The 17,463-nt window shown below is 42.5% G+C and overlaps 1 protein-coding gene across 1 annotated transcript; it reads left to right on the plus strand.

The window, feature by feature from the left end:
* Positions 1–15,533: 15,533 nt before the first annotated feature.
* On the plus strand, positions 15,534–16,208 carry LOC129041705 (ras-related protein R-Ras2-like). Its single transcript, XM_054497208.1, has 2 exons — positions 15,534–15,796; positions 16,106–16,208. Exons 1-2 carry the CDS (start codon positions 15,534–15,536, stop codon positions 16,206–16,208), a joined length of 366 nt encoding a protein of 121 aa, XP_054353183.1.
* Positions 16,209–17,463: the final 1,255 nt, after the last annotated feature.

Consider the following 17,463-nt stretch of genomic DNA (forward strand, 5'->3'; position numbering starts at 1 on the left):
GACCCCTAAAGGAGAGAAAGGGCATGGATGAGATGGAGCTGATGGCTTAGTGGAACAGTATCAATTTGTGCTGCTTCCTGTGAACGCTTCAAAGGTCCTGCCATAGATAGCAAGTTAGACAGGTTCTTTGCCAAAGAGTAGCCCCTTCTCCCTGGAAACACTGCATGTCTGGAAACAGGAGAGAAAGGAAAGAAGAGAAGAGCTGCCCAGACAGCCAGGTAGACCCCAACCACCTCAGCCAGCAACGATGGGGCAGCAGTCACTGCAGGCTCACACAGCATCAAGGACTACAATAAGATGGTCCCAGCCTCTTGGGGATGGAATTGGAATTCAAAGCAAACGGCTTCCTTTTTGACAAGTGGAGGATTTTCTAATGGGAGGAGAGCTGGCCCCAGGAGCTGGTAGAGATGAGGCCTGTAATAGCAGTTGCTGCCACCTGTGAGCCCCCTGACCCATTTCTGATGGGAGAGATCTCAGTGACGAGGGTGTGAAAATTATATCAGCTCATTATCATCACTCACACCCAAGTTCTGTGTCTGCTTGGCCTGAGGAATGGATTGCATGACAAACAAAATCAGTGTTCTTAAAACTCAATAGAAATAGGCAATGTTTAAGCTGTGCTTGTTCACTTCCTTCACATTCAGCCCTCCTGCAGAAACTGATAGTTACCCCAGAAAGACACCTTTTCCCATCCCTCTGGCCCCTAAGCCTCCAGGGCTGCTCGGCACCTGGCCTGAGTGGGTGAACATCGTGCCAGATTCCTTGTCAGATTCAAGGCGAAGTGGGTGAATGTCATATGCAGTGTTGTGCCAGATGTGTGCTGGGAGCCACATCTTCCTTGGGGAAAGCCTAGTGAAGCAGGAGACACATAAACATGCTTGGATGGAGGTATGCATGTGCTGTAACTCTGGAATCCCTGGGATAACAGAGCTGTACAGAGAGGTACCTAAGGAAAGAAGTGACAGCAAGCATCAAACCAACAAAGGACAAACATGGGAAGGTGGTGACAATCCCCAAGAGAGGTAGGATAAAAGTCCAGGGAATTTTGATACATTTCTGTCTCCTTTCAGTGGCTTCGCTGAGCACATTAAATAGGGGCCATGCTACAATCCCCAGTGTACAGATGTAGAAACTGAGGCTCAATGACTGCAAGTAGCTTCCCAACTGCTACTGATCACAATAAAACTTTATAAAAAGCTAACAGGAAGGGAGATTGAAGGTCCTCCGCTGCTCTGGTGCACCGTCCATTCCCTGCTAAGCATCACTATGGGAAATAGTGAGACTCAAGGCTGCAACCACAAATTGGTTGAGATTTGTGTTCCTGTTTCAAGGGTTACTCCCAGTGGCACCACCATGGGTCTTCTAGAACAAAGGACTCCATCTCATCTCAGCAAGGAGAAGGAAAGTTGCAGTTTCTGACCATATCAGTGGCATTGCTGGAGGATCTCCCTCTCTATGTTCCCACACTGAGAGGTGCACAGAACACATTCAGACAAGTAAAGATTCCAGTGTCATCTGATAACTATCAACAACTTCATTACCTCACCTAAACCCAGAGCCTTTCTCATATTTTTTTGAAACAAAACTCTTATAGAAACGAATATGTTTTCTTCTTTCCTCTAAAACACGTACTTAGCTAAGATGATTCTTATTCTAAGATGATGATTTACCTGCCCTACGAACTTTAGGAGGTGGTCTGATTGGTTTGAATCTATGCCAACAGTGACAGACTAATCATTGCTTGGGACTCAAATGCAGCCAGCACTGTGTCCTAACTAATGGAATTGGTGTTGTTCTGCAAAGGAAAATAATTGAAGGCATGTTCTGCCACTTAATTCCACAGAAGGTAACATCTTCCAACATGTAGGGACTTGTCTACTGAGAGCTGCACTGACTGTGTCAAGGAAGATACACCCAACCACCACATGCCTCTCCCCTGCTCATTTCCTATCAACTCCACCAGCCTTTCTAGTTGCCCACTGTGTGTACAGCACCCTGATAGGAACGAGAGCTATGACAGGGAATAAGACCAAACTATGCCGTGGAGGAGCTCACCTCTGCTCAGGGAACACACAGTGGTGGTAAAGAGGAAAGAGGACAATAGGACTGCATGAAGGGGATGGAAAGTGCCCAGGGGAGGAAACAGTTAAATGTGTGTGAGGAGGTTGTTGAGGAAAGTCTCTAAGAGAAGGCTCTGTCTGGCTGGGTTTGGAAGGATGTGTAGGAGTCTTCTAGGGGGTACAGGCACACTCCAGGCATAGGTAAAGATCTGTAGGCATGGCTTGTTGGGATGAATTTCAAGTATTCTGGAATGAGGACAGCCATAGAGACAAGGGCAGGAGAGAGGAGATTTAATAGATTTTTTATGCCAATGGCTCCACTTGAGTTTCTGATAAGAACCCAGAACCCTTGGACTCCGCAGTAACATTGATTGAGTTGTTTATGATTCCTCATAGAATATGAACTCAAAGGAGGTCAATGAGTGGTGTATGTGTGATTCTTTGCCAACTTCCAAGGGGGAGAAGCCTCTACCAACTGCAGGCGGAGCACAGGTGGCCCTGCTACTGGCTGCAACTCCAGCCCTGCCTCCTTCTCCACCATATAAAGCATTCATCATGTTTTTTAAAGCTGTGCTCTCAATACTGTGCTCTCAGTACTGTGCTGTCAGTACTGTGCTTCCAACCAAAGTTGGTCTTGGTCAACTTTGTACCCTAAGCACATAGAGCAGAGACAAATAAGCAGATAATTATAGTACAGCTAAGGAAAAATAATCATACAAGTATGAGAAATATAATGTCCTTATCAACAATGAAAGACTTAACTTCTTTCTTGTTCTAGTTTCATTGGATCAAAGTTAAATCTCAACATTCAGAGAAGAATTAGGCTCAGATATCAGCATCAGTGGACAGGCTGTCCAGGGACTCAATGTTGCAAATAAAACCATCGCGCTGATATTTTCATCCTTTTATATTGGTAGCCCAAGTGGTACCTCTCTTCTAGGAAGCTTATCCTGACTTCCAGTGGCCAAGTGAATTGCTGATGGTATGCAGAGGCAACATTGCTCTGGAATTATATGTATATTAGATTCAAATTTCACAAGTCATGATCTTGAGGATGTAAACCAAAAAAAAAAAAAAGAAGAAGAAGAATATTATCTCTCTGTAACTCAGCTCTCAAGTCCCCATTCTTCTCAGTAGGGGAAAACTTGAGTTTGCATGTTGGGGTGACCAGGTGGTATCTAAGTTTTGTTCTTATTTATTTATTTTTAAAATTGTTTTGAGGCAGAGTCTCACTCTGTTGCCCAGGCTGGAGGTCGGTGCTGTGATTATAGCTCACTGTAGTTTCTACCTCCTGGGCTCAAGTGATCCCCCCGCCTCAGCCTCCTTAGTAGCTGGGACTACAGGCATGCGACAATGCCCAGCTAATTTTTAGTACAGATGGGATTTGGCTATGTTGCCCAGGCTGGTCTCAAACCCCTGGCCTCCAGTGATCCTCCTGCTGCTGTCTCCTAAAGTTCTGGGATTTCAGATGGGAACTACCACACCTGGCCTTTAAGTTTTGGTGGCTGGAGGAGGGGATTAGCTAATGCTTTTGGGCCTCATGCTTGGGGGTGGTGTTGAGGAGAGTGACAAGTGCATGGTTATGCTCTCTTGGCACTGGAGGAGGTAGGTGTCTCACTTTCATGCCACTGTATGTTGGTTAGCCTGTATGCCTGCTATGTTCAGGGCATGTGGCAAGCACTAAATATTAAAGAATCAGAATCCTTGCCCTGATGAAGCTGGCACTCATATAGGAGAAAGAGACACCAAACCACCACACAAATAATACTGAATTACAAATTAGGATAAATGCTATGAAGTAAAAGAACCCTTTACTTAAGCTCCCAGTGGTATCAGACACAGTTGATTCTTCTTTCTTTCCCTAAACTCTATCTCTCTTTGAGAGACATGAATACAACAGAATCAACAAGACTTGATGGATGGGAAGTGTGAGACCTTGGATATTCCTGGGCCTGTTTCCTCATCTGTCCATGGGGGAAACTGACAAGAATTGGCCTATGAAGACCATGGTTCTCCTTGTCCCAATCAGAAGACCCCTGCAGGACTGCCTGCCTCTCAGACTCTGGGTCCCTCTAGGATTTTCAAAGACATTCCCTGTCCTCTATTCTCATTCTCATAGATCACTTAGGGTCCACCAGGTCTTCCAGCCCAATCAAGGACCAACAGCTCCTGTGGGCAGGAGGAAGAGCAAAGGTGGGATAGGATGGAACTGGGAGAAGATAACCACCCATTTAGGCCCTGAACTTTAAATTCTGGATTGGTTTCTTAACTGAGATTGCAGAGAAAGGGTTTTACACATGCTCACACCCACTCACACACAGCTCTTACTCCAGGAAATGATAGTGAATACGTGTCATGCTAAGTACTTACCCTGCATTAACTGATTCAATCTGTCCAACAGTCCTGTGGTACTGATATTGTTATGATCCCTATTTTACTGATGAGCAAAGTAAGCCGCAGGAAGGTTAACTGACCCATCCAAGGTTACATCACTAATTGCTCTAGCAGAGCCAGGATTCTTATGTAGATTCTCTAGCTTGAGAGCCCAGGGTCATAATCTTTTGACACATGCCCAGCCTTGCCCAAGGCCACACAGAGTTAGTGAGGAACTAGCAGTGCAGCCCAGGCCTTCTGAATGGGTTGTGGCCAGAGCTCTGCCCCTACACTGGGACAAAGTGAGGTCCCCTAGCAAACTTGTCAGGGCTGGGGTGAAGAAATGTCCTTCCTTCTCTCTGCCTGCCCTTGCCCTGAAATATAAGCACTTCTGTAGACTTTATGACAAAAAGTATAAGCACTTCTATAGACTTTATGACAAAAAAGAAGAGGAGCTCTCTTTCTCCTGCCGCCTTGTGAAGAAGGTGCCTTCTTCCCCTTTGCCTCCTGCCATGTCTGAGAGTTTCCTGAGGCCTCCCCAACCATATGGAACTGTGAGTCAATTAAACCTCTTTTCTTTATAAATTAATAAAAAGAAGAGGAGGAGGACTCAATCATAACTGTTGGCTTTCTACTCCATTCCAGACTGTCTATTTCTTGATAAAGTAACCACTAACATCTCCATGGCACTCACAGTTTATACAGTTCTTTCCCAACTCTCTTAATATCACCAAGAAAACTTTGTAAGATGAGTAGTGTTAGGATGATTTAACTCATACTTTATAGACATGGAAACAGACAGTTGGAAATAGACTTGCAGAAGTGACTAAGCCATGAAGCCAGGGCATGGAGCAGGATGCTGTGATTACAAATTGTGCCAGTGGCATTCTTGCTGGGATTCCAAGGAGGCTCCTAAAATAACTTGGCAGGTTGTGTCAGCCACATATGAGATAAATATTTCTCTCTACACCTCCCAGCACACTGCCAGTGTAGTTATAAAAACCTACAGAGCTGGTTGTGACCACAAAAACAACATGTGCATCTTACACTTTACTAAATTGCGTATTCAGTGAACTCATGGTTTCAGCAGAAAGGGGAATGTTGCAAATAATTCTGACATGTCACAATCAGAATCATTTGTGTTTCCAGGAAAACAAAAAGTAAAAGGTGATGAAACCAACAGGTAAAAGAGAAATCAGAGAATGTGAGGCAAATTTCAGAAGAGCACATGGAAGGGAATTAATGAAACAGGAAATTGGTGAAGGAAAGGAAGATCATCATGAGATGTGTTACAAAACATCAGCAAAACCTACACCGTTTCTCATACTTCTTATTTCAGTAACCTCCTAACTTGTTTTGCCTAACCCTGGGCAGGACTTATCCAGGGAATTCCCTACTCAGCCACCAGAAAGCATCTTGAAAACATAGATCTTGAAACATGTTTCTTTCCTTGTCTTCAGTCCCTCCAACTGCTCCTATCACCCACAGGATAAAATCTAAGTATCTCTAGGAAGTAACACAAGACCTTTTCTGATCTGGCCACTGTTAGCTTCTTCATTCAGTGTCAGTCCACTTCTCCAAATGTACATGATGTTTTAAGCAAATGGTGTGATTGGCCACTCCTCAGGCTCTACAAAAATTACATGTCCGTGTCTCCTTGTGTCCACACAAGCTGTTCTTCAGCATAGAGTGGGTCCAACCCAGCTTCCATCTGGTGTATTCCTAACCATCCTTCAGGAGTCAGCCAGGGCATCATCTCCCCAACAAGCCTCTTCCATGACCTCAGCAGGCAGGTGCTGGAGAGGGTCCCACTGGTGCTTTCTCACAGTTCCAACAGCTGAACACACAGTGGCTGTCATCCTGGGATGCTCACAGCATTCACATGCATGGGGAGCTTCTAAAAACCACAGGTTCACTGGGTGTGGTGGCTCATGCTTGTAATCTCAGCACTTTGGAAGGCCAAGGAGGGCAGATCATGAGATCAGGAGTTCGAGACCAGCCTGGGCAAGAGACCAGCCTGGCCAATATTGTGAAACCCCATCTGTACTAAAAATACAAAAATTAGCGGGGTGTGTGGGTGGGTGCCTGTAATCCCAGCTACTCAGGAGGCTGAGGCAGGAGAATTGCTTGAATCTGGGAGGTGGAGGTTGCAGTGAGCCAAGATCGGGCCATTGAACTCCAACTCCAGCCTGGGTGACAGAGCGAGACTCCGACTCAAAAACAAACAAAGAAAAAAAAACCCCACAGGTTCCTGGGCCTACCAGAAATGAGAAGGGCTCACCCAGGGGCCTAACAATGAGGAGGCAGGGACCATTGAGGGCCGTCTGGAGAGAATCCAAAGTGTCCCATCAATCCAGATACATGAAAAAGAAGGCATCACTCCCAACTCATTCCATGAGGGCCATAACCACATGATCCAAATCAGACAAAAATCAGGACTGCAAAGGAAGATGGCATGCCAGTCTCATTCATGAGCATCAGTGCAAAAATCCTAAACAAAATAGTAGCAAGTCACAGACAGCAATAATCAAAGATGACACACCATGACCAAGTTGAATTTAAACCTGAGACTCAAGAATGGTTAACAGAGAAATAGTATAAATACCAATGATCTCGTCAACAGGTTAAAGGAGAATGGTTATAAGATCATCTCAATGGTTTTAGGAAAAGCCTTTGATAGTTCAATAATAATATATTAATAATATATAACAATAATATTCAACTCTCATTTATGATATAAAAAACCTTCAACAACTAATAGCAGGGAATTTTCTTAATCTGATGAAAGCATCTACCAAAAAAACTTAGAGAAAACATTATTCATTGTAGTATAAAAGCATTATGCTCTTATACCTTCTTAATGTTTACCATGTGCACATATTACCTTTTCAAAACTAGTAACATTTTTTTAAACAAAAAAAATCCTATCAATTAACTTACTTTTTTCTGTAATTGAAAAGAACATGATAGCTTGTCCTTGTCAGAAGTTCAGCTTGTGATTCACCTGGGGTCAACATAGGGCAAGGTTTAATAATCACTGAAATAATTAAACACTGTAATGCCTCATGAGGCTGCTTGAACTGACATGATTTCAAGGGCACCGAGAGGCTGCGGGAAAGCAGAGGGTCAGCAAATTCATTCAGCTGAGATCATCTCAGTTTACAAACTGGACTTTATGACCTTTAATTGGGACATGAGTTTCTTTGATAATCAAATGAAAGGAATGAACCATCTCCTCAGAATAAACCAGCATCCAGCATTTTTGCATGCAATTCCGAGGGGACCCCAGAGAGACATGTTACTAGGAAGCTTGACAAACCCAGTGACTTTCCAGGGGGTCTGCCCACCCAAGTGCAGCCCGTGCCTGACACCCAGCCCTCAATGCCCTATTCTGATTGGTTACATGATTATCTCCAGAACCATGGGGCCCTCTCTATCAGTGTGAATGGGTTCTCCACTGTGCCCAGTGCTATGACACAACACGGCGGAACAGAACTGTAAGGGAAGGTGTGAACAAGACCTTTGCAGACAGAGCCATACTGAAACCCTAAGTGGGGTACTTCACCACATGGCGGGAACTGGAGAGACACCAGGAGTTCTGGGAAGGCAGAGATAAGAGGATCTGGAACTACCTGGGGTGAAGTATTCCTAAAGGAGTGACTGTTTGCATTGTCATAGAGAAGTGTTTGGACAGAAGAACGGAAGGTGAGAAGCATTTCAGGCTATGAGAATGGTCCAGCTTTTTTTAGTAATAAAAAAATAGAAAACGTAGAAATTGCTTTTAATTTTGTGTATTGAATACGCAAGAAATGGCATCCCAATCCTTTTCTTAACTATTATTTTTGTTATTTAGACAGTCTTGCTGCATTGCCCAGGCTGGAGTGCAATGGCACAATCATGGCTCACTGCCACCGCAGCCTCCCAGGCTCAAGCAATTCTCCTGCCTCAGCCTCCTGAGTAGCTGGGATGACAGGCATGCATCATCATGCCTGGCTAATTTTTTAATGTTTTGTAGATATGAAGTCTGGTCTTGAACTGACTTACCTAGGATGGTCTTGAACTTTTGGCCTCAAATGATCCTCCTGTCTCAGCCTTGCAAAGCACTGGGATTACAGGCATGAACCACTGAGCCCAGCCACTTTGTTATTAACAAGGTTGAATATTTCTGTATTTTTGATAGCTGCATTTCTACTTTGATAAAATGTTCATGTCCTTCGCCCTTGTGATACCTGTTGGAGTTGCTTTGTTTTCATGTCAAGCTATAATAAATATAACTTAACTGGCAAAGAGAGAATGGCCCAGCTTAACCCTTATTATCATTGTTGAGTCATTTTTCGGTTGCAAGGTCAGTGTCTGTGCTGAGGCAGTTTTAATTACTGATAATAAAGAAGCCATCTGGCCAGGAATCATGCCAGCATGTGGATATTATACTTTTAGGGCAAAGTTTCTGCCCTCCACCGGTTAGCAAGAGGCTTGAGGCTGGCTGGGGGCCCCAGATAACATCACTGGGCTTGGCAGGCACCACAGTGACCTGTTCCATGCCTGTTAGTGTATATTTCTGAGATTTAAAATATGTATAGAGATGAAATTCACATAACATAAAATTAACCATTTTTTATGATTATCCAATCTCAGGACTGAAAATTAACCATTTTAAGGTGAAAAAAATCAGTGGAATTCAGTACATTCTGTGTTCTGCAATCACTACCTCTATCTAGTTGCAAAATGTTCCCATCATTCCAAGATAAAGCCTTTACCAGTTGAGCAGTTTCTCCCCACTCTCCCCTCTCCCCAGACCCTGGCATCCACCACTGCACATTCTGTCTCCGTGGGATTCCCTCTTCTGGATATTTTATATGATGCAATATATGGACTTTTGCTTCTGGCCTTCACTTCATAGTAAAGTGAGGCTATCCATTTTGTAGCATGTGTTCATCCATTTTTTTTTTTTGAGGTTCATCCATTCTGTAGCATGTGTCAGTACTTCATTCCATTTATGGCCGAATAATATTCCATTGTATGGATAGACCACAATTTATTTATCCATCCACCGATGGACATGTGGGCTATTAGCACCTTTTGGCCATTGTGAATTGGACTGTTAGGAATATGTGAGTCCATGTATTTTAGTAACTGTTTTTAATCCTCTTAGATCTATAACTTAGAGGGGAATTGCTGGGTCACATTGAAATTCTGTTTAACTTTTTGAGGAAACTCCAAGCTGTTTTCCATAGTGGCAGCACCGTATTACATTCTCACCAGCAATGGGTGAGAATTCCAATTTCTCCACGTTCTTGTCAACACTTGTTACCTTCCTTCAAAAAAAAATAGCCATCTGAGTGGGTGTGAAGTGGAAACTTTTCTGGGATTTTGACTTTGTGCAACCACAAACAATTAAGAACCTGTGAGAAGATGCCAGAGACAGAGGAGGACAAGAAAAAGGTGTGGCTGGGAACCTGACGCAGGTGGCCCCTGGGCTTTCTATTTTTGTTTGTTTGTTTGTGTTTGTTTTTGAGATGGAGTCTTGCTCTGTTGCCCAGGCTGGAGTACACTGGCCCAATCTCGGCTCACTACAAACTCTGCCTCCTGGGCTCAAGCAATTCTTGTGCCTTAGCCTCCCAAGCAGCTAGGATTAGAGGCATGCACCACCATGCCCAGCTAATTTTTTGTACTTTTAGTAGAGATGGGATTTTGCCATGTTGCCCAGGCTGGTCTTGAACTCCTGAGCTCAGGTGATCTGCCTGCCTCGGCCTCCCAAAGTGCTGGGATTACAGGCATGAGCCACCACGCCCAGCCAGGCTCCTGGGCTTTCTATGGACTCCAGAGACTTCTTGTTCTGTAGAGAGAAGGCAGCGAGTAGGGATCCTTGGAATATGACTGACGTGCAGGCCCTGTCTGAGTTATTTAAACTTCCTCAGCCTCAGTTGCCTAATCTACAAAATGGGTGTTAATGATTCTGTCTTTCCCTCCCAAAGGAGCCCAGAGGAGACCAGACCCTGGCCTGTGATCTGCAGTGGGCTTGGGACCTAGATCTGCAAGTCTGGCTGGTGCTGGCTTTGACTAGAGAGAACGGCGGATATTACCAAGCCTAGTACCTGACTCTTGGCAGTCCTTCCATAAACATTTGCTCAATATGAAAACAGTTAGTTCAGTAGTTGCCGAGAGAGAGGACAAGAGTTATAGAGTAACCCGACATTACATAACGTATTTTCTTTTTATCAAGAAGGGGAAACATGAGTTCAAGTTTTACTGAACAAATAATTAAAAGGTTGGGCACTTGCTAAGCAGGGTCTCTGAGCCACAGAGTGACCTATGGAAGGGAGCATTGGAGAAGGTAGGAATTGGAAGGTGGGAAACAGCCAGATCAGACCAGACACATGATTAGGAGGAAATGAAAGGACAACTGGAACATATTGTCACAATGAAGTCATCACAGGAGTCCAGACCCCTCCAAATCTGTTGTTTACTCATCTGACCATGGGCAAAATCCTTTTACTCTCATTCCCTATCTAGCCATTAGAACCACATTTTCTTGATGCCCAGGATTCTATGAGCTAAGTTCAAAGCTTCCAAGGTTGCAGACCACGAGACAGAGATAAAATGCAGGCATGGGGGCTGAGATCAGCAGCCAGCTAAAATATGTTGCAATTTAAATAATACCACCAGTGATGACACATATCTAATATTTTCCTACCATCTTACTGGCATAATCCTTGTTGAATATTAAACAATGAACTCAACTTTGCACATGAACCTTAGGAAGTTCAGATTCTAATGACTACTGCAGACAGGTTGAGAATATGAAGTAGGCTTACCCCAAAACACATTATTAGGGTCAATTCCAGTGCCTGCCATTGAAAGTCAAGGTTTCTTTGACAGGTATAATTCTCTCAGAACATGTACATCAAAGTAGAACCTGAAAGACAGCTACTTACATGCCCAGAAATTATTATTATTATTAATTATACTTTAAGTTCTGGGGTACACGTGCAGAACGTGCAGTTTTATTACATAGGTACGCATGTGCCATGGTGGTTTGCTGCACCCATCAACCCATCACATACATTAGGTATTTCTACTAATGCTATCCCTCCCCTAGGCCCCCACTCGCCAACACGCCCTGGTGTGTGACGTTCCCCTCCCTGTGTCCATGTGTTCTCATTGTTCAACTCCCACTTATGATTGACAACATGCGGTGTTTGGTTTTCTGTTCTTGTGATAGTTTGCTGAGAATGATGGTTTCCAGCTTCATCCATGTCCCTGCAAAGGACCTGAACTCATCCTTTTTTATGGCTGCATAGTATTCCATGGTATATATGTGCCAGATTTTCTTTATTCAGTCTATCATTGATGGGCTTTTGGGTTGGTTCCAGGTCATTGCTATTGTAATGTTACAATAAACATACGTGTGCATGTGTCTTTATAGTAGAATGATTTATAATCCTATGGGTATACAATCAGTAATGGGATTGCTGGGTCAAATGGTATCTCTAGTTCTAAATCCGTGAGGAATTGCCACACTGTCTTCCACAATGGTGGAAACCACCTCTTCCCCAAGGGGCTCTGTCCCAGGGAGATGGGGGTTTCATCTACAAGTCCCTGACTGGGGCTGCTGCCTTTTTTTCAGAGATGTCCTTCCCAGAGAGGAGAAATCTAGAGAGGCAGTCTGGCCACGGTGGCCTTACATGAGCTGTGGTGAGCTCTGCCCAGTTCAAACTTCCCAGCGGCTTTGTTTACACCGTGAGGGTAAAACCGCCTACTCAAGCCTCAGCAATGGAAGAAGACCACCCCCCAACACCCAACCAAGCTCGAGGGTCCCAGGTCAATCTCAGACTGCTGCTGTGTTGGCAGCAAGAATTTCAAGCCAGTGAATCTTTGTTTGCTGGGCTCCATGGGGGTGGAGCCCACCGAGCCAGACCACTTGGATCCCTGGTTTCGGCCCCCTTTCCAGGGGAGTGAACGGTTCTGTCCCACTGGTGTTCCAGGTGCCAATGGGGTATGGAAAAAAAAAAAAAAGAAAAAAACTCCTGCAGCTAGTTCAGTGTCTGCCCAAATGGCTGCCCAGTTTTGTGCTTGAAACCCAGGGCCCTGGTGGCCTAGGCACCGGAGGGAATCTCCTGGTCTGCGGGTTGCAAAGACCGTGGGAAAAGTGCAGTATCTGGGCCAGAGTGCACAGTTCCTCAGGCTCAGTCCCTTGTGGCTTTCCTTGTGTAGGGGAGAAAATTCCACAACCCCTTGTGCTTCCCAGGTGAGGCGACGCCCCACCCTGCTTTGGCTCACCCTCTGTGGGCTGTATCCTCTTGTCCAACCAGTCCCAATGAGATGAACCAGATACCTCAGCTGAAAATGCAGAAATCACCTGCCTTCTCTGTCGATCTCACTGGGAGCTGCAGAACGGAGCTATTTCTATTCAGCCATGTTGCCAGCAATCCAGAAATTATTTTTTCCAAAGAAAAGGCCCCATGCAAACTGGCTGAAACAAAATGGGTTTATACCCATGAAATAATCCAGGGGACTTTAGTCAATAATACTCAATACTGGTAAAGTTACTTTAAATAATTTTGGTAAAGTTATAACAACAAAAGCCAAAATTTAAAAAATATTTTTAGGAAAGAGGCAGGGACTGCGTGGTATTCTTTTAGTGCTGTACAGGCTGGTAAAGATGGATTCTCCTTGATTTATTTATTTATTTATTTATTTATTGCTAGAAAGTGACTTGAAACCATATGAAAATATAAAGTTATTTGGTAAAAGTAAATATATGTACAAATCTAAAACCTGTGTTATTGCAACTTAGGTTTGTAGCTCCTCTTTTAATTATTTTATAGGATATGAAAGACCAAAGCATGACAAATAACTATGTCTATGTAAATGGGTACATGATATAAAAAGATGTAATTTGTGACACAAATAACATAAAGGAGGTAGTGCAGAGCTGTAAAGGAGTAGTGGTTTTTAATGAAATTGAAGTTAAATTGTAATCAATTTAAAATACATTGTTATAACCTTAGGAAGTTTTATGTAATCACCATGGTAACCACAAAGAAAATATATACAGAATACACAGTAGAAAATGAGAAGGTAATCAAAACATGTCACTATAAAATATCAACCAAATACAAAGAAAGGCAACAAGAAAATGAGGGACGAAAAAGCTGTAAGATATGCAGAAGACAAATAACAAAATCACAATAGTAAGTCCTTCCCCATCAGTATGTTTTAAATGTAAATACATTAGACCCCTCAATATAAAGACATAGATTGCCAGAGTGAATAAAACAAATAGGATCCAACTATATTCTGTCTACAAGTGACTCACTTTAGATCTAAAAACATGCATACATTGAAAGTGAAAGAAAAGAAAAGATATTCCCTGCAAATAATAATCAGAAGATAGAAGGAGTGGCTATACTAGCACTAATATCATACAAGATTGACTTTAGTTCAAAAACTGTTACAAAAAACAAAGCACATTACATAATGATGAAAGGGTGAATTAACCAAAAAGATATAATAATTATAAACATATATGTACTAAACATCAGAGCTCCTAAGTATATGACACAAACATTGATAGAATTGAATGAGAAAATAAATAGCTCTACAATAATAGTAAGAGCCTTCAATAGTCAACTTTCAATATTAAATAGAACAACTAAACAGAGGATAATAAGGAAATAAGGGACAAGAAAAACACTATAGGCCAATTAGACCCAACAGACATATACAGAACATTCCACCCAACAGTAGTAGAAGACATTTTTCTCAAGTGCATATAGAACATTGTTCAGGATATACCACGTATTAGGCCACAAAACAAGTCTTAATAAATTTAAAAAGATTGAAATCATGTAATTTATCTTTTCCAATCACAATTAAATAAAACTAGACATCAATAGCAAGAGGAAAACTGGAAAATTCACAAATACATGAAAATTAAAAAACATACTCTTAAACAACCAATGGGTCAAAGAATAAATCACAAGAGAAATTAGAAAATATCTCGAGACAAATTATTATGAAAACAAAAAAATACCAACTGATGAGATGCAGCAAAACAATGCTAAACGGGAAACTTGTAGTTATAAACATTTCCATTAAAAAAAGAAGTGCCCCAATGAACATATGTGTGCATGTGTCTTTATGGTAGAATATTTACATTCCTTTGGGTAAATACTCAATAATGGGATTGCTGAGTCAAATAGCAATTCTGTTTTAAGTTATTTCAGAAATTGCCAAACTGCTTTCCACAGTGGCTTTACTTACAATAACAAAGACATGGAATCAACCTAAATGCCCATCAATGACAGACTGGGTTAAAAAAAAAAAAATGTGGCACACATACACCATGGAATACTATGCAGCCATTAAAAAATAATGTGATCAAGTCTTTTGCAGGAACAAGAGTGGAGCTGGAGGCCATTATTCTAAGTTAATTAATACAGGAACACAAAACCAAATACGGCATGTTCTCACTTACGAGTGATAGCCAAACATCAAGTACACACGGACACAAAGAAGAAAACAACAGACACTGGGGCCTATTTGGGGGCAGAGGGTAGGAGGAGGGTAAGGGTAAAAAAAAACTACCTATCCTGTGCTATGGTTGCTGTCCTGGTGACAAAATTATCTGCACAACAAACCCCTGGGACATGTAATTTACCTATATAACAAACCTGTTATATAATTTACCTATGTAACAAACCTTAGGTTCATGTACCCCTGAACCTAAGCTAAAACTTAAGAAAACAGTGCTCCCAGATGGCCATATGTATAGCTGTGCTGCAGAGAGACATAGAGGAGCACCCCCACCCTCACCCACTGCCCCGGACCCTTGTAATCGCCCCACTTCTCTGTGCCTGGGGCAAGACCCAGCCAGCCCCAGGCACCATGCTGCCCTAGGACCAGCTGTTCTGACAACTCCTGGCACCCAAGACCACCGGCCGCGCTGTAAGTTGATGCACACAGTTCCTCCAGTCCTATTTTTTAATGGATTCTGTTCCAACCGTTGCAGATTCCAACACAAAGCAGTGTGTGCTAGATGGAAGAGCAGCCCAGCTATGTGTTTTGTAGACAACAGGACAAGAAGAGTTTGGAGTCATGAAGGAACAGTGTATGAGGACTGGTGAGAGTTTCCTATTGGTCTTTTCAGGCACCAATAGAGGCAGTTTCGAAGAAACCTATAAATTCCAAAGACAGATTCTCCTCAGAGTAAAGGACCATGGTGAGTTTCCAATGATTTTTATGGGTAATAAAGCAGCTCTGGATAATCAAAGACAGGAAACACAGGAAAAACAGCATTTAGCACAGCAATGTAAGGTAATATACATGGAGGTATCAGCAAAGATTAGGATGAATGCAGAGGGTGCCTTTTTTATTTATTTTTTTTTTTTTGAGACAAGATCTTGCTGTGACACCCAGGCTGGAGTGCAGTGGTATGATCATAGCTCACTGCAGCTTTGAACTGCTGGGCTTAAGTGATCCTCTTGCCTCAGCTTCTGGTGTAGCTGGAACCACAGGCTTGCCCCACCAGGCCAAGCTAATTTTTCTTTCTAAGGGATGGGATTTTACTATGTTGTCCTGGCTGGTCTTGAACCCTTGGACACAAGTGATCCTCCTGTCTTGGTCTCCCAAGGTACTGAGATTACAGGCATGAGCCACCACGACTGGTCTCAAGCTTTCTATGAACATGTCTGGGTTATAAGGAAATTTCAAGAGCAGAAATGTCTTCTTTCACCAGAACCAACATGGGAAGAAAAAGACAAGAAGGGCTGACATTGTATCATTTTTCTAGAATCCCTTGAGTTTTATCTATCAAATGCTAGGGAAAGGCCTCATCTCCTCCTTCTCTCCTTACAGTTTACATTTTGTGGGTACCTTTCTAGCCTTAGACAAATGATGACACTGTTAGCTTTGCAACAAGAAGCTGGCTACTTCTTTCCATGAAGCTAATGCTAATGGTCATTTTCAGGCAAATTTAAAGGAAACACTAAGGCGGCTTCATAGATTATACGATTCCTTTAAAAGATATGTCTATGCATACACAGACCCATTCTTTTTATAAGTGCTTACATTTTAATAGAATCAAACAGTCTTGGAACCTAGGCCATTTGCCAAGCTGAAGCCACAGGCTGTGAAATAATTTTTAACTTCTGGAGTCACGTTGTCTACTGTTACTCCAAATAAAAATATATAGGTTTTTAATGTGATTTTTTGGCCTATTTTTAAAATTTCAATGTCAACTTTAGTTAACCCTAAATACACTGAATTGAATCTACAGAAGTGAGACATCTCAGTATGAAAATGCCTATTGTATTTATGGATTAAAAACTGCTTATAAAAGTCTGTGTTGCAGAATTGGAAAAAAAAATACTTTAAAGTTCATATGAAACCAAGAAAAAGTCCACATTGCCAAGATAATCCTAAGCAAAAAGAACAAAGCTGGAGGCATCATGCTACCTGACTTCAAACTATTCTACAAGGCTACAGTAACCAAAACAGCATGGCACTGGTACCAAAACAGAGATATAGACCAATGGAACAGAACAGAGCCCTCAGAAATAACACCACATATCTACCACCATCTGATCTTTGACAAACTTGACAAAAAAAAGAAATGGGGAAAGGATTCCCTATTTAATAAATGGTGCTGGGAAAACTGGCTAGCTATATGTAGAAAGCTGAAACTGCATCCCTTCCTTATGCCTTATACAAAAATTAATTCAAGATGGATTAAAGACTTAAATGTAAGACCTAAAACCATAAAAACCCTAGAAGAAAACCTAGGTAATACCATTCAAGACATAGGCATTGGCATGGACTTCATGACTAAAACACCAAAAGCAATGGCAACAAAAGCCAAAATTGACAAATTAATTGTCAAATTTGGTCCCCAGTAAGGCCCCACCTTCAGGTCAGGGAGGGCCTAAAGGCTGGTGGCTGGGCCGCCAGTCCCATTGACCAGAGTGGGAACTTGTGATTCTTTTTCCAGCCCTCCCATGGCTGCCCAAGGACCAATCAGTGCACACTT

Source organism: Pongo pygmaeus, chromosome 6 (genome assembly GCF_028885625.2).
Source record: "Pongo pygmaeus isolate AG05252 chromosome 6, NHGRI_mPonPyg2-v2.0_pri, whole genome shotgun sequence".
Classification (NCBI taxonomy): Eukaryota; Metazoa; Chordata; class Mammalia; order Primates; family Hominidae; genus Pongo; species Pongo pygmaeus.